This window comes from Aphidius gifuensis, linkage group LG1 (assembly GCF_014905175.1).
Source record: "Aphidius gifuensis isolate YNYX2018 linkage group LG1, ASM1490517v1, whole genome shotgun sequence".
NCBI classification, from domain to species: domain Eukaryota; kingdom Metazoa; phylum Arthropoda; class Insecta; order Hymenoptera; family Braconidae; genus Aphidius; species Aphidius gifuensis.
This window is the reverse complement of record NC_057788.1, coordinates 3,318,438-3,336,349: the sequence shown is the minus strand read 5'-3', so window position 1 is coordinate 3,336,349 and position 17,912 is coordinate 3,318,438. Positions and strand designations below refer to the sequence as shown.

At 24.3% G+C, this 17,912-nt stretch overlaps 4 protein-coding genes across 10 annotated transcripts; 2 read left to right on the top strand and 2 right to left on the bottom strand.

Moving 5' to 3' along the window:
* The first annotated feature begins 1,687 nt into the window (after nt 1-1,687).
* On the top strand, nt 1,688-4,347 carry LOC122860993 (lysyl oxidase homolog 2-like). The gene is made up of 8 exons (XM_044165111.1): nt 1,688-1,956; nt 2,028-2,174; nt 2,262-2,525; nt 2,592-2,798; nt 2,882-3,179; nt 3,246-3,374; nt 3,473-3,596; nt 3,692-4,347. The coding sequence occupies exons 1-8, from the start codon at nt 1,770-1,772 to the stop codon at nt 3,812-3,814; spliced, it is 1,479 nt and encodes a 492-aa protein (XP_044021046.1). The 5' UTR covers nt 1,688-1,769; the 3' UTR covers nt 3,815-4,347.
* A 1,168-nt stretch (nt 4,348-5,515) lies between these two features.
* Nucleotides 5,516-8,180, top strand: LOC122860991 (UDP-glucosyltransferase 2-like). Its single transcript, XM_044165110.1, has 5 exons — nt 5,516-6,590; nt 6,675-7,235; nt 7,306-7,341; nt 7,408-7,591; nt 7,647-8,180. The coding sequence occupies exons 1-5, from the start codon at nt 6,032-6,034 to the stop codon at nt 7,939-7,941; spliced, it is 1,635 nt and encodes a 544-aa protein (XP_044021045.1). The 5' UTR covers nt 5,516-6,031; the 3' UTR covers nt 7,942-8,180.
* Nucleotides 8,084-14,031, bottom strand: LOC122860988 (ABC transporter G family member 20-like). Of its 6 annotated transcripts, none has more exons than XM_044165101.1 (7): nt 13,968-14,011; nt 12,657-12,861; nt 11,011-11,212; nt 9,652-10,940; nt 9,458-9,573; nt 9,316-9,386; nt 8,084-9,232 (listed from the first exon to the last, which is right to left on the bottom strand). In XM_044165101.1, the coding sequence occupies exons 3-7, from the start codon at nt 11,208-11,210 to the stop codon at nt 8,665-8,667; spliced, it is 2,244 nt and encodes a 747-aa protein (XP_044021036.1). In that variant the 5' UTR covers nt 11,211-11,212; nt 12,657-12,861; nt 13,968-14,011; the 3' UTR covers nt 8,084-8,664. The 6 variants fall into 6 exon arrangements, with proteins under 6 accessions (XP_044021036.1, XP_044021039.1, XP_044021038.1 ...); XM_044165104.1 differs by having other exon boundaries at nt 12,694-12,861; XM_044165103.1 differs by lacking the exon at nt 12,657-12,861 and having other exon boundaries at nt 13,968-14,031.
* Nucleotides 14,032-14,770: 739 nt separating this feature from the next.
* Nucleotides 14,771-17,874, bottom strand: LOC122860990 (E3 ubiquitin-protein ligase RFWD3-like). 2 transcript variants are annotated; one of them, XM_044165108.1, is made up of 3 exons: nt 17,734-17,874; nt 17,509-17,575; nt 14,771-17,413 (listed from the first exon to the last, which is right to left on the bottom strand). In XM_044165108.1, the coding sequence occupies exon 3, from the start codon at nt 17,383-17,385 to the stop codon at nt 15,463-15,465; it is 1,923 nt and encodes a 640-aa protein (XP_044021043.1). In that variant the 5' UTR covers nt 17,386-17,413; nt 17,509-17,575; nt 17,734-17,874; the 3' UTR covers nt 14,771-15,462. The 2 variants fall into 2 exon arrangements, with proteins under 2 accessions (XP_044021043.1, XP_044021044.1); XM_044165109.1 differs by having other exon boundaries at nt 15,110-17,401; nt 17,734-17,866.
* Nucleotides 17,875-17,912: the final 38 nt, after the last annotated feature.

Here is a 17,912-nt window from a genome sequence, read left to right as displayed (position 1 = left end):
TTTTTTTTTTAAAAAAAAAGGGTGCATGTATTTTTAAATTATTAAAAATATGTTTTAAAAAATTTAATTCGTTGGCAGATTAACATTTTGATTGTTAATTTTTTTTTGAATTTTATTCAAGTTTGATTATTATAAAAATTTATTGCAAAAATAAGTCGACATTTTGGCTGATTCAATGCAAAAAAAAATTACGAAAAAAATTATTTGATTGAGTTAGAAATGAATTTTGAATATTTATTTTTTGCCAACTGTATTGGCAAAAAAAATAAAGATCAATTCTATATAATTTTAAAAATTAATTTTTAATAATAAAAAAAAATGTAGGAACGTTGATTAAATGCATTTTTTAAAAAATTAAATTATTATTATAATTCGCGAGTGATGCATATAAAAAATTTGAAATGCATGTAAAATAAATTCAAGATACGTAGTGGCATCGAGCGGCAATTGCTAGAATTGCACAGTGGTTCGATAGATACTATGTATTATTATTTGAATCGACATAGTCGCTATTTGCAATTTTGCTAGTTTCTTGCATGTATAAATCAAGAAGAGGCCAATGGATCAGACTGTTGATTGATGTCTCGTTCATTTAATATTATACTTTCTTTTTTTACCCGTAGGCTGTAAATTAAAATACGACAATTGATATTTACTGATGCCTTTGTTGCAAAAATATAATTGTCAGTATCGTCATCAAAAAATTCATTTGGTATTGTAGAATTAATAGACATTTTTTTTTATAGTCTCTTTTTATCCTATGATTAATATTGCTTTTGAAAAATTTCAATTTTCTTTCACAATTATAATTGAGTTAAAAAAAAAAAAAACACAACTTGTGGTTTGTGATTGGCAATTATAATGAAACTCAATATTGAAAATTCAATCCAATAAATTTTTTTTTCTATCAATTGATATTTCGTATCGAGTAACTTACAACCGGATGATTAAATTACATTTATCCTTCATAAATCATAACAAAAATTTAACAAAATTAAGATTGAAAAAATTAGCTAACAAATTGAACTTTTTTATAAAATAAATTTAACTATAATTTACCTAATGATTAAATTTTTAATTTCAATATAAAACTAGCTAAAAATTATTTTAAAAAAAAAAAGGCTTTTTACATTAATTTAAACATAAAAATATATAATTAAATAATAAACAAGTTAATAATTTAAACTTGATAAAAATCAAATAAACCAGACACAAATATAATTTTTAATTTTTAACATCATCAAATATTACAAGGCTAAATAAATAATATACTAAAAGATCCCCTTATTTTGATAAACCTCGTATATAAAGCAGTCATCATTTACATCCATCTACTTATAATGAAAATAAAATAGCTATAATATTCTAGGATTTTATCCAGATGCACAATGAAGGACTGACCGATTAATCTGTCTAGCAACATTGAACAGATGCCGAGGCGAAGGACACTTGACTGCACTACATTTAATTGAGCAAAAAAACACATAAAAATATATAAAATATATAATGTCAAAAAAATTGAGTAGGGGAAATTATGCGGTAATAAAATCACGTCATATACTAATATCGTCATACAACTGACGGAATTAAATCACGCAAATTTTTCTAGAAAATAATTACTTGTAAAATATGTATATATATTCTTCACCCCACATTTAATATTTATTAACGATGACAAATGTCTTTAACGCGTCAGTATCTCAACAACTAGCAAACATATATATTATAAAATTTATTTAAAATTAATATAATAATTTTATATATTAATTATGAAAAAAAAAATGAAAAAATTTAAATTATCAATTATTATTTTATTGATAATATTTATGGTGATTAATGTTGATGGTGTACATAAAAAAAAAGGAATGAGATCTAGAAGAACTGGCAAAGATATACGTAGATTAAAAAAAAAAGATGGTGCTGTTAAACTTGTTGGTGGTAAATATAATAATGAGGGTAAGTTTAATTTTAAAGTTTATTTGTTTTTATGATTTTTTTAAAAAGATTATTTGGTTATTTATATATAGGAAATGTTGAGATTCTTCATGAAGGAAAATGGGGAAATATATGTGATGATGAATGGGATCATTTGGAGGCAACAATTGTATGTCGACAATTGGGTTTCGATGGGGCTATTGAAGCAACAAGAAATGCACGTTTTGGACAAGCACGAAGTGAGAAAAAAATTTACTTTTCATTAAATTCAAATAATACTTGATGAAAATACACAAAATATAGTTTTTTTCTTGTTTATTTTTTAGGACGATTTTGGTTAAACAATATGTTTTGTGATGGAACTGAACAATCATTGTCGAAATGTCGTTTTGATCATTGGGGAAATTATAATTGTGATAGTAGTGAAGCTGCTGGTGTTATTTGTATTGATGAAGAAAGACCAAAAAAAACATATGATTATCAATCAAAAAAAAGTACCATAAATGATTCTTACAAATTTGTAAAATTACGTCTTGCAAATGGTCAAAATAGAAATGAAGGAAGAGTAGAAATAAAACTTGGAAATGATGGTAAATAATTATTTGAAAAAAAAAAAAATAATTTAATCTACAAATGTTTATTTGTACTAAATTTAGATTGGGGAGCTGTTTGTGGTGATGGATGGTCATTATTAGAAGCTGGTGTTGTTTGTCGTCAATTAAATTTTGGCTATGCATCAAAAGCAATACAAATAAATTACTCAAATAATCAAAAATTACCAATTTCCATGAGTGGAATTAAATGTCGTGGAAATGAAAAATCTATTTCTGATTGTTTGCATGATACAATTAAACAATGCCCAGGTAAAATTATTTTTTCAATCAAACAATTAATTTGTATATAATTTTGAAATTTAAAAATATTTATAAAATTATATTATATATAGGTAATATTGAAAATGTTGCAAGTGTTATTTGTAAATGGAATATAGCTGATTTAGTTGTTGATCATGTTGAATTAATGAGAACAGCTCATTTAGAAGACAGAGAATTATATAAATTACAATGTGCAATGGAAGAAAATTGTATTGGTTCACAAGCTTATAAAATCCAACGACAATCAAATGATTGGCATCGTGAAACTCGTAGATTATTAAAATTTACAGCTAAAATATTAAATTCTGGAACTGATGATTTTCGTCCTAATGTACCAAAAAAGCTCTGGGAATGGCACATGTGTCATATGTAAGTAAAAAAAATATATATAAAAATAATAAACACATTTTTTTTTATTAAATCGAATTATTTTAGGCATTATCATTCAATGGAAGTATTTGCAACTTTTGATATAATTGATTCGACTGGTAAGAGAGTTGCTGAGGGTCATAAAGCATCATTTTGTCTTGAAGATAATCAGTGTATGCCGGGAACAATACCAAGGTTTGTTTTAAAAATTATATAACATTAAAATAAAAAGCCAAAAAATAAACAAAACAAAACTATGTACTTACATAATATTATTTTTGTAAATGATTTAGATATAAATGTGCAAATTATGGTGATCAAGGAATAAGAGTTAATTGCAGTGATATTTATCGATACAATATTGATTGTCAATGGGTTGATATATCTGAGCTTTTGCCAGGCCAATATACCTTCAAAGTAATTTTTTAAAATATATAATTAATCCTTTTTTCTAATTTTTTAATCGAGCCCTTGCTTTGTTAAATTTCGTTAAATTTTTTTTGTTTTTTAAGGTTGCTGTTAATCCAGAATTTAAAGTTGGTGAAATGTCATTTGAAAATAATGCAGCTGATTGTAAATTACTTTATACTGAATCATTCGCAATTGTTCACAGTTGTAAACTTGGTAGACCTTGAATTTAATTACCAGTGTTATTTTAACTTTAAGATTTTTGATTTGATACAACGAGTAAATAAGATGATCGAGTAATTTGTGTAATTTCCTGGAAATAAAATAAATTTAATTATTAAAAAATATCATAATATAATTAATTTACTGATATGTCTTATTATTTATTTATCAAGATATTATATTTAAAAAATCATGATTTATTCATTTTTTTTTAAATCATAACAACTTTGCTGTATAAAAAAACAAAAAAAAAAAAAAAACGAAAAATCAGACAGATGTCTTTCAAGCGATATTTGATTGGCAATGAAATTATTTTATTTATTTTTCGTTGATTTTTTTGTACCTCAATTTTAAATGAATATATTTTTGTTTGACATAAAAATTTTATGTACTTTTATTATATCTGCTTGTTTAAGCTTAATTAATATGAGATTATGAGAATAAATCATTTTTATTTGTTCAGCTTTATAAATGTTGACAAATTTTTTTTGTTATTGATATCTGTTGAATAACACTTGGAATATTTTGCATATAAAAAGGCAATCATTCATGACTTAGTTATCCTTTTTATTTTGAAAATTCAACTCGATTAAAATACTCGGTTTATTACAGTTTTAATAAGTGTTATATATCAATCAAAAGTAAGTGTCTTTTAAATTTTAAATTTTTAATTACTTGGCATTTATTTTATAATGTTTTTTTAAATTTATTTTGTCAGATGAAAATTTTAATTTTCCTAGCAGTTATTGTCATACAACAAGTACATTGTCAAAGACCTTTCTATGCATCTGGTATATTGCCTCAAAATAAAGAAAGCACAAATGAACAAGTTGACAATCGAGATCCAAGACTTCTTCCTCCAGGAGCTGGTGGTCAATGGTCTTATGTTGATTTGATAAGTACATGGCCTAGAAAAAGTCATCCATTGTGGTACACAGCGTGGAATCCAGATCCAGCAACAAAAGCTCTTATTAAAGGCGAAAATCTTCCTGGAGTTGAAAACTTCAATCCATATCCTCAAGCATCTTATCCAAAAAAAACTAATGATACGACTTTTAAAATATTATAAATTATTATAAATTATTTAGTAATTATATTTCAATAAAAATTTAATTATATTTCAACAGTCAATAAATATATTGTGTTTTTATTATTTATTAATTTTGCAAAGCTAAGCTTTTTAATACCAGCATCATATCCTTGACCCGACTATTTTTTTTTTTATTGTTAATTATATAATTTATACGAATAAATAAAATCTAAATGTAAATGTTTGAGTATAATAAATAATTTTTACAACGCAAAATACTTTGCTACAATGAAATTCTACAAACTGGTTATTATTTTTCCTCATAATTAAAATATACGAGTAGATTTATAAAAAATTTACCTAAACATATTTGTCAATACTCAATACGTATTTATTTTCTACAATATTAAATTTCATATTTAAAAAAAAACACAAATATAAATTAAATTAAATAGATAACAATAAAAAATTTACTAAAAAAAAATAAAAAACAAATCAGTAATGTTTGTTTAAATTAATTAATCTAATCATTATGACAACATATTATTCGAGACATTTTATATTGAAATGAAATTAAATTAACAAGATAATAAATTGATATGTGATACTTTTATTGAAGCCCCGATACTGTGTACAGAGCTGTGTATAAAAAAAAAACATATATAAAAATTTTTTTAGTACATGATGATAATTCATACAACGAATGCTATGTACTTATTAGAATAGTATAATTGTTCTCTTGAGAGTTACTCAGTGGTTCCTGTTTCTAAAAATAATCATATACTTAATTTAATATTAAAAGTTTCACCACATCAGAGAGGGACTGATATAAATTATATAATGCTATTCATCTATCTGTGTTGAGAAACAGCTTAGATCAATTCAATATTATTTTGGTTGTCATTTGAATTGTAACGTGTTGGTCAATGCCTCTAGTGAACTAGGTGAAACAGTGAATATCATTACCACTAGGTATTACATAAAAAAAAAAAAAAAAAAAGCATCAAATAATAAATATAATTAAACGTGTTGTTGTTAAAAAAAGTATTTTATTTTTTTAATGTAAATACAAAAATTTAAAATTTATTTAACCTTGACTTTTTTAATCATCTAAAGTGTGTATTAATTTTGTGAGTTAATCAATTTTAATTTACGTGATTTACATCAATAGAAATTTAAATAAAAAAAAATAATGATAATTAATAAAAAACATAATTATTTATCAATAAATATAATTTTTTTATTATTGTTAATATTTGTTGAATTATGTTATGCAAATGATGATTTATTAAATACAAAAATATCAAATAAAAAATATCGAATACTTGGTGTTTTTGGTCATTATGGAAAGAGTCATTTTGATGTATTTAAACCATTGTTGGAAGAACTTGCAAATCGTGGACATGATCTAACAGTAATATCATATTTTCCAAGAGATAATAATTCTGAATTATTGAAAAATTATAAAGACATTGGTCTTGCTGGACCAGATGATAAGTTTTTAAATATTGTTGATGTTAAAGACATTAAACACAGTCCATTAACACCAATATTAGAAGTACTATATTTAAATCAACTAAGTGCTAAAAGTTGCACAACAACATTTAAAAATAAAAATGTACAAAAATTGATAAAATCAAGAGATGTTAAATTTGATATTGTAATCACAGAGACATTTAATACTGATTGTCATGTTGCTTTTTCAAGTCATTTTAATGCTCCACTTATTGGTATCTCAACTCACGTACTAAGTATAAATATTTTTCATTTATTTTAATTATCATTCATTTGATTATATATACTAACTGATAAATAAAAAAACAAATTTATTTTAGTGCCTTGGACAAGTAGCCGAATGATAAATCCTGATAATCCAAGTTATGTGCCATCAATATTAACAGAATACAGTACAAATATGAATTTTCATCAACGTATGATAAATTCATTAATATTTGTATTATCAAATTTTATTTATGATACAATAACCACTTGGAAAATTCAAGATATTGTTGATGATGCATTTGGCCATGACATTGGACGTCTATCTGACATTGCTGCTAATACATCAGCAATTTTAGTAAATACACATTATTCACTTCATGGTGCCAAACCAGATAATCCAAATATTATTGAAATTGGTGGAATTCATATTAAGCCACAAAATTTACCAAATGATTTAAAAAAAATTCTTGATAATGCCAATGAGGGTGTTTTGTATTTTAGTTTAGGCTCAATGATTAAATCTAGCTCTATGAATAATGAAACATTGAAAGAAATATTTGAAGTACTTGGTAATATACCACAAAAAGTTATTTGGAAATTTGAAACTGATCGTTTCGATTGGATACCGCCAAATTTTATCATTCGAAAATGGCTACCACAATCAGCAATATTACGTAAATATAATTTTTGTTATTTTGTAAATTATTTATTTGGTTTTATTTGATATATTTTTTGTTGTTTAAGATCACCCAAATACAAAGGGTTACTTGGGACATGGAGGTATTTAATAATTTATTTAAATTACAAAATTTTATAATTTATTAAATTTTAATTATTATTATACAGGTTTACTTGGTATGAATGAAGGAATTTCAGGTGGTGTACCAATGTGTTTGGTACCATTTTATGGTGATCAATTTGTAAATTCAGCTGCTGCTAAAAAACGCGGTATTGCTGAAATAATTGAATGGAAAAATTTAAATGCCAAAACATTAAAATTAGCAATTGATAAAATTTTCAATGACACAAGGTAAAAATAAATAAATAAATTTATAAATGTTATTTATGTTGACCTTTATTTTTAGTTATTATGAAAATGCAAAAAAGCTACAAAAAGCTTGGCATGATCGTCCAATGACACCGTTAGAAACAGCTGTCTGGTGGGTGGAATTTATTGCACGTGGTAATGGTAATGAATATTTAAAAACATCCGCTTCGTCTTTAAATTGGTATCAACGATATCTAATTGATGTTGGAATTGTTATTATTGCTATTACTTTTTTTATCATCAGTATAATGTACTATTTATTAAAAATACTTTTGAGAATATTTAAATATTTATTGTCATCGAATGCTCATGACGTTAAAAAAACTAATTAAAATTTTTAAAAAATGTTTCTACGATATTTAAATATTATCTTGGCAAGTTAATTGAATAAATAAAAAATTTATTATACATATTTATGATCAGGGTCAATTCAATTAGGACAATAATTCAAAGAGTAAAGCTAAAAATTAAAAATAGATTTTAACACTTGTTGTTTTTTTATTTTCTACATCTTGTATAGTATAAATTTTCTTGTAACAATAAATTTCGATAAACTTGTTGTATTCCACATGGAATAATTTTAATTACAATTTTATATATATTTATATAATTTAAAAAAAAAAAAGAAAAGATTTTTCAAATTTATTTTTTTATAACAGATTAAATTTTCCTTCAATATTACAGCCTGACTAATAATAATTAAAAACACATGTAAATTAATTATAATTTATAACTAATATATTTTTTTTTTTATTTTTGATTTTTTATTTTATGAGCTTGTACGTCAAAGTAGTAAATAAAATTATTCTACTGTACAAAAAAAAAATAACTCAAGCTGAGGTATTTATATTTATGTCAATTAAACTTGCACCTGTAAAAAAATTTCGATCGAAAAATTTTTGTATTTCGAATAAAATTGTGTATTTAAAATAAAAAATTTTCAATTTATGAAATAAATTTTATTATAAAAAAAATACTGTAAGTTTAATAAATTTTAATTGAAAAAAAAAAAAAATATAATAATAATTTTGAGGATATAAAAAAAAAACAAATAATTATCCTTTTTTAAATTTAATTAACAAAATGGCAACTGTTTGAAAGACAATAATCCAAACAAAAGTTGAAATAAAACCTTCATAAACAGCTGGTTCACTCATTCCCCATCCTCTTGCTAACATAGCACGAATTGATTCAGTACTTTTAGTAAGCGGTAAAAAAAAACTAATTGCTCGCAAAATTGGATGCATTCCTTCAACTGGCCATATTATACCACAAAGCATAACAATTGGTAAAAAACTTCCCATAGCCATATAAGTGGCACTTCTTTCATTTTCACAACTACATGCAACAACAAAACCAAAACACATACCACAAAGACCAGTTAATATTGTTAATATTGTAACAAGTACAATGTCACCTTCACATGTCAATTTAAATATTGCAAATGTAAATATAAGAACCATCATTGTTTGTCCAGTCATAACAGTAAATTGTGTAACAACTTGACCAAATAATACTTCAGTTCCGGTAATACCAGACACGAGACTTCTTTCAAGTAGACCCTCATTACGTTCTAGTAACATTGCACCAGATGTCAATGCCACTGATAGAAAAAATATTATTCTAAAAAGATAAAAAATTTATATTTAAATTGAATATTGCTTGTGATTATTGATTAATCATAGAAAATTATTATTTATACTTACGTTAAAATTATTCCTGGTGCTGCAAAGTCAGTAAAATTTGGTGCTGTTGGACCATAAATTGGTGTTTGAAACTGCAAATAATTTAAATAATTTAAAAATAAATAAATAAATAAATAAAATGATGATGATGATGATAACTTACTGCTACAGGAATGGCAGTCAATTTTGCACTTAAATTACAAGCAACTGTTACGTCTCTAGCAAAATCTTGATATGAATAAAGTAAATCACGTTGTAATAATTGTCCAATTTGTTGATCTACGTTGACATGAAATATAAAATAAATAAATATAAAAGAGAATTTTTTAAATTAAAAAAAATAAATAAATAACTTACTTGACATATCCATAACGACATCCATGTCTCCATAAATAATATCAGCTTCATCAGCAAATCTTCCTTTATTTATTCTTGCAAATAATGATTCTGAATAATTTTTAGAAAATGATATAGCTGCCCATGACCATCCTTTTTCAACAGCATGTTTTGATTCATCCTCATTATCATAATGTGAATATTCAACTTTACGTTTTTTTAAATGTTGAAGATAACGACAAGATAACATATTAATATCACAACCAATTGTTGGTACACATGTTTCCATACTATTATTTAATTCATGATTAACAATTGCAATATTTAAACCAACTGGATCTTTACCAATTGATAAACAAAATAATATTATTTGTACAACTGGAAGACCAATAATAAATAACATAATACCAACATTTCTCCACATCCATAAAAAATTTTTCCATATTATTGCTTTCATATGTTGTGGATTTAACATTTTAAAATTTGTTGTACCTTTTTCTTCTGGTGGTAGTTCTGGTAAATTATCTGTTGTATCTGTAGCTGGTGCAATACTTCTTCTTCTACTTGATATTGATACATTATCACCAAATTCACCACTCATTTCATCTTCAACATCAAAATCAGGTACAACACCAGTAACACTACTTAATATTGAACTTCTACGTCGTAATCCCATATTTTGTCGTTTTGATAATTTAAGAAATACTTCTTCAAGTGTATCTAAACGATGCATTTCCATTAATCTACTTGGTGATTCTTCAGCTAAAAATCTACCACTTCTCATTAAACCAATCATACCAGCTTGTCTTGTTTCTTCAATATAATGAGTTGTAACAATTATTGTTTTATTACCATCTTTTGTTATTTGTACAAGATGATCCCATATACTTTGACGTAATACTGGATCAACACCAACTGTTGGTTCATCTAATATTAATAATTCTGGATCAGCTAATAATGTTGCTGCAATTGATACTCTTCTTTGTTGTCCACCAGATAAATTTTTAACAAAACGATTTTCATTTGGTAAATCTAATAATTTTAATAAAAAATCAAGTTTTTCATCAACTTGAGTTGTTGTCATGCCAGCACACCAGCCAAAATATATAAATGTTTCACGAATTGAAAATTCACCATAGAGAGCTATTTCTTGTGGCATATAACCAACTCGAGGTCCAGGTACACCAGAACCTTTTGAACCAGGTTTACCACCCAGGACCCATATTTCACCGTCATCAAGACGACGACGACCAACAATACATGATAATAGTGTTGTTTTACCACAACCACTTGCACCCAATAGACCATATCTTTAATTAAATAAATATTATTCTTAATTATATAAAAAACTTTGTATATATTATAATTTATAACACTTACATGGTACCTTTGGGTACAGTCATATTCAAACCATCAAGTATTATATTTGGATTACTTTTTGGTCCATATTTTTTAAATGCACGTCTAACACAAACAGCTTGTCTTCTTCTTGTATCAAGTGTTGATGCTTGTGTTTGAAATTGTGCTCTTCTTGTTTTTAACTCAATTGAAGTTGCTCCAGTTGATCCTGGAACCTCCATTTCTATTCAATAAATATAATCATAACATTAATTTTTTTTTATCAACAATAAACTAATTAATCAGGCAAAAAATATTCAATGAAAAAAAAAATGTTTATGCCATTGAGTTTAATTAAACATTAACGTATTTATTTATTTTTTTTTCAATATGATACACCTGATGTAACACTTAACTAATTAACTAATCTACTTTAGCAATGAGTCTAATTGAAAACAAGAGTTTTTTTTTTTGCTAAACAATTAGTTTACTTGACTGTGATTAATAATTTTCCGACAGAAAAAAATAAAACAACAACACAAGGAATTTTTTCTATTTTTCTTTCTTTTAACTTTAGCTTGATTGTGGGTGATTCAATGATTTATATATCTAACAAACAAATCATTTATAACACAAAATTAAATTTACTTTTTAATTCCAATTTCATAAAATTAATATTTACGAAATCAAGAGAAACTATTTCATAACTTTACGTTAATCTCAATACACTTTTCCAATTTGTTTTTTTTTTTATTTTTAATTTCAACATGTATAAATTCATTATTCAAGTATATCAAAAGTCACCAACCGCTGACATATCAAAATAATTTTAAAAAAATCTTTTTGTTTCACTTGACATCGAATTATTATTGTTGTGAAATTTAAAAATACTCCAGAATGCAATTTGTTTTATTTTATTTTTTTTTTCTTTTATAAATATTTGAACACGTAATCCTTTTTTGCCTAAATTGTGTAATTGCGTGACGATAAATTCAATTTGTTATTTTCAGTTGTTTCTGAAGCTTAAAAAAAATTTTTTTCATTTAAAAATTTTACGAGAAATTAGCTTTTTTTTTTTACTTTTGAAAAATAATAAATAAACACTTGACACCTTTAATCGCTTTCATCACTAGTAATATAAATTATAAATTTTTTTTCCATCACAATATTAATCATTTTATTTAACATAAATTAACAATCACTTGATAAAAAATTTGTATTATAATTATTTTAGTATAAATTTATCGCTCGATATATTTCCATAAATAAAATGTCCTTTTTTTTTATCAATAAAAATAACTTAATTATAATATTCAACAAATTATTATGTAAAGAAAATATTTATTTACCAGTTTATTTAAATAAATAATTTTTATATTTAATAATTAATTATCAAAAAATATAATTAAAATGATATTTTACTACGACAAACTATGCTCATAGTAATAGCTAATAAAAAAAATCAAGTTTAAATGTTTTTTTTTTCTTTTGTTAATAAATAATATAAAACCACAATAATTTTAAGCCAAAAATAATTGATGGCTGTTTATTGTGGTAAAGTCAGAGTTAAACTGGTCTTTGGTTGTCTGTTTAAGACTGCTCAAGACTTGGTGAGTCTGTTGAATGCTTTGATACAACACACATGCAATGTTACTTGTATAACAAAACTATATATCAAATTTACCCACACTTTTACTATCATTGAGATACACAAACTTATTTCACCTTTGGATATATATATAATTTATATATATTTTTTCTTATTATTCTCTCCTTCCGTGTATCCTGACTGAATATCTTGATGACGTCGTTAACGATCTTGGTTTATATTCACAAGTGAAGCTGTGTGTAATGCGAATGGACCATGGACCATGAACACCACGATCAATTCATCTGGTCAAACAACAACGCATTTTTTTTTTTTCATTGTAAAAATTAACTAATTATCATACGTATATAATTTTGTATTTTTAAACTTTTTATCATATAAATTTAATTTTTCTAAATTTGTTTCGAAAAAAAAATAACGAATATTAAATAAATTTCGATTGTAAATTTTTATTTAAAAATTGAATATATATTCAATGGAATTTAATATTTCAATGGTTGGAGAAAAGAAAAAAAAAAAAAGGCCAATTCGTAACCTTTACTTTCGATAATTTTCTATAGCCTTTTTCCCTTTCGAAATCATAAGACGATTATTCGAAAAAAATTTAAATTTCCATAAGTTAATACTTTTTTTGACTATTGATGGTAAATTATAAATAATATAAATATTTAATATTTTTTTTTTTTTTTTGTTATTTTATTTATGTTAAAATAAAAAAAAATAACATTGAGACAAAATAGAGGTAATTTTAAGATAAACTCAATGAGAGTGAAAGTGATACATCGAACAGAAGTGAAAAAAAATTTATCGTTGAGTCATGCAACATAGCCCAATGAAATATTTTGCGAAATATATTTATAATATTACGAAAAATAAATTTAACAATATATTATAATGTATATATAAATTTTTATAATTATTATTAAGTTAAGCTGACTTTGTACCTGAGTTGAGGATCTTGGCCTTTGGCATCAGTCTGCCCTTGCTTAGTAAAAAGTTATGTAAACATAAACTACAAATTACCATCAAAAGAAAAATTTAATTCTTCATCTTTCTTTTTAGTATGAATCACGTTTTTTTCATTTATTATTTTTTTCTTCTTACAAGGTCAAAAGCGTCCGGTAAACTCGTTTTTATCAATTTCAAAAAAAAAATATATTTCCAAATATAAAAACTTTCGACCGTGACATAAACTGGAGCGCGAAAGGCAAATTATATTTTCATATATATTATATTTAAAAACCAGTAAATTTTTATAATTATTTTTTATTTTTTTTAAATTAAAATTATAAGATAAGATAAAAATAAAATTATAAATTTTATATCAAGTAATCTTGATGATTTATTACGATGAAATATATTTTAAATATGGAAAAATTTTAATACAAACCATTCAATGAAAATTATTGATGAATTCACAATGTTTACTGTAACATAGGTGTCGGCTCTTTTAGACACACAGAGATAACTAGCATAGTGGCAACACATCTACATCTCAAACAGAAAAGAAAAAAAAAGAAAAAAAGAAGATCTCCTTGACGGGCAATACTCGATGGGCAATGCAATTTTATATTATTTTTATTTTTTTTTTTCATCTTTAATTATTATTAATGAGATAACAATTATAAAATAAATTTTTTTATCATATAAAATTCCATAAATTCTCGTCACTCAATAGTATCCTGTAATTTAAATTTAATTTAAAAAATATTAGAAAGAAAAAAAAAAATTGTATTTATGTTTTGCTGGCAGAGATTATTATTTAATTTTTTATTGAATAATTTCGATTTAAATTAAATTATATTTATTATACAAAAAAAATTATAAAAATGATTTTAGGTTTTTTTTTTATATATATTATTATGCTCAACTTGAATAAAATGTTGACGAGTCAACAAGAAAAATATTAAACTAGTTTTGATGACATTTCTTCCAAGAAATTCTGACGATTCAAATTTGATCATATCTTTTTTTGGATCATTTTATAGTTGTTGAATAAAACAAGAATTATTTAAAGGATTAAATTTTGTTTTATATTTATAATTACATAAATTATTAAACAAATTTTTTAATTATAAAAAACAATTAGAATTTTATCTGATGATAAAGACAACCTTGAAGAAGTTGTATCAATTATTTTATACTCTTCATCTCTCTAAAATAGAAAAAAAACTTTAAGAGTTATCTTCTCGAGTTTGTTTAATAATATTTATTAGAAATAATTCTTTTTTTTTTTTAAATCACTGTTACAAAAAAATTGACACTAATAATTTCCACAGGAATACTTCTTGGTTATTACATTAATTTTTTATTTGTTTTTATGATAAACATGTTTTTTTTTTTTGTTATAATTTGTATCATTGTTATTTTTTTATTCTTCTTGATCTTTTAAACTTGAAGAAAAAATATATAAAAACTCAATAAAAATTAATAGCAAGATGCGTCAGTACGATGTCCAATGTTGAAAAAAAATTATTTTTCATTTTTATTATACTCTTCCAGGTATATCAAATAACTTTTCTTAAACTTGGATATAATATCAAACATTTTATTATTTTAAATATATACTTTTACTACATTAATTTTTATAAAATATTAAACTTTATTTTGTAAATTTTATATTAATATTTTATCATGGACATAGCTTGCCAAAAAACCCACAAGAAACTTGTAATAAAAAGAAAAAAAAAAAATAATAATAGCATACAAAAATTAAAGAAGAAATTATTAAATTAAAAAGATTAAAAATATTATAATCTTTCAATTGAGACAAGCAGAGAGTAATTTTTATTTATCAAGTCATGAAACGAAATTGTGACAATACATGTATCTAAGAAAAAGCTACAAAATAAAAAATAAATAATACTGAGAAAGAAATAAATTTTTTAATAATTAGAATAATGATAAAGTCGAAGATGTGAACTGGTTAATGTAGCCAAACAAAGTTTATTGTTAGCTTTGAATGAGCAAATATCAATAACAGGATCATTTGCAGGTATTGAGTAAATTAATTTACCAGTTGACAATGATCGTAGTGGTATAGATTTTGTTGATTCTTGATATGCTGCAATGAGTGTATCATCATCAACATTTATAAAACAAGGTCGTGTTATATTTGTTTGTTTATCACCAGCTTCAAATGTATGTACAATTTGACAATCAACTGAATCATTTTGTCCTCTTTCAATTGAAAAAATTGAATGTTTAGATTGCTGATCAGAAAATGTTGAATCTTTTGTATTTTTACCACGACATGAAATTAATCCATGTGCACAATTTTCATCATATTTAACACAAAAATATGATCCATTTTTAAACATTTGTTTTGGTGTATATATATTATTTTTTTGTTCATATGCATAACATGAATTAAGTGTACATGCTAAAAAACCACCACGTGGAATACCACATGATGATGTTGGTGGTACTGATGCAAGTGATATTACTGGTGATCTAACACCAGTATTACTAAGTGTATCAACAGCACCAGATGTTTGTCTAATATCAAAATAAACAATTTTACCTTGTTCACAACCAACCAAAAAATTATTTGGATCATCACCAGCCCAACAACAACTCCATGCTTTTAAACCAACTGGAAAATTATGTACAACTGATTTTGTATTAACATCAACTAATTTTGCTGTTTTATCAAAACCAACACTCAATACAAGTGATTGATGAGATGAATGAAATGATAAATCACGTATTGCATCTTGATGTACTGGTATAAATGTTACTGAATTCATTAAATTAACATCAAATAATTTAATACCATAACCAGCAAACATTGAAAATCTTGTTGATGTTTTTTGTGATATTGCAAGATGTCCTGTTTTTTTATTAAAATCAAATACTCTACAGCCATTTGATGGATCAATTTCAATTGATTTTTCCATATGAAATTTTTTATTTTTTTGATAACATAAATCTGTTATTGTTGTTGTATCATTATATTTTTCTTTCATTAATACAATATTTTCTTTTAATTGATTTTCTAATTCATTTATTTTACGCATTAAACCTTGTACTTGTTCATTAAATACTCGATTTCTTAATTCTGATGTTGATAATTGTAATTCAAGTATTTTATTTTTAGAATTTAATGTTTCATTATCAATTTTAAGACGATTTACTTCTGAATTATCAATGGCTATTAATTTGTTGGCATATAATACACGTACATCTTTTAAATCAGCTTTTACATTACATGTTGGACAACGACGTGTTGCTACTGTACATTCTTTTAACCAACGTACAACACATTCTTGACCAAAAAGATGACCACATGAAAGACAACATAATCTATGTACACCAGAACTTGTCCATGCTTCCATGCATATTTGACACCATGATTCATCTTCTTTATCTGTTGATATTTTTTCATCATCAAGACGAGGACGTTTACGAGCTGACTCTTCTTCTTTTTCTTCTTTTTGTTCTTCTATTGCATCAATTTGACTATCAGAACTATCTACACTAAGAATACGACGAGCATTACGACGTACAACTTCAATAGTTTCATTATCACTATCTTCTTCTGGTAAAACATTACCACGATTTACATCTTCATTTTGTCGATTTTCGTTTTGAACACTTTCATCTTCATTATGATGATTCATTAATTCTACATTCTGATCAATAATATCCTGTATAACCTGTATATTTCGTGATATAATATTGTACTCTTGAAGATGAGGTGAAACTTGACTATTGTCAACATCAGAATTATCAATTTCAATTACTTCATTGTCGTTTGGTAATTCTTCTGGATATTCAGGTGAAGCTGCACGTGCTGGACGTTCCATATTTTATATAATTCAACTGTAATTAAATCTAAATAAAATATATATTATCATCATCATTATCAATTCATTCTTTGTTATATTTTTTTTTTTTACAAAATTTATAATCACATTTAGAAAACTTACTTGATCAACAAATACTCGTTCCTCCAATTACCGACAATCCTGACTATATTTATTACATTACTTATATCTGAAATAAATAAATAAATAAATAAATAAATAAATAATTACAATAATAAATAAACAATAACAATAAAAACAAACTATTTGTGGTTATTAAAAAATAACATTTTTTTTTGTAAAATATTACAGAACATGATCAAACATTTTTCCAAGAAAATTAACAACCTTTGTTTATGAAATTTCACTCGTTCTTTTAATTAAGAAACAATAGATGATAATGTTTAAAATATTATCCGTTTTTTGTTTTTTAATAAATTAATGTAACGTAAATTGGGTATGTAATTTTTTCTCTCCTCTCTTTTTTTGTCTCTCTCTCTCTCTCTCTTTAATAGACTGTGGCTCTC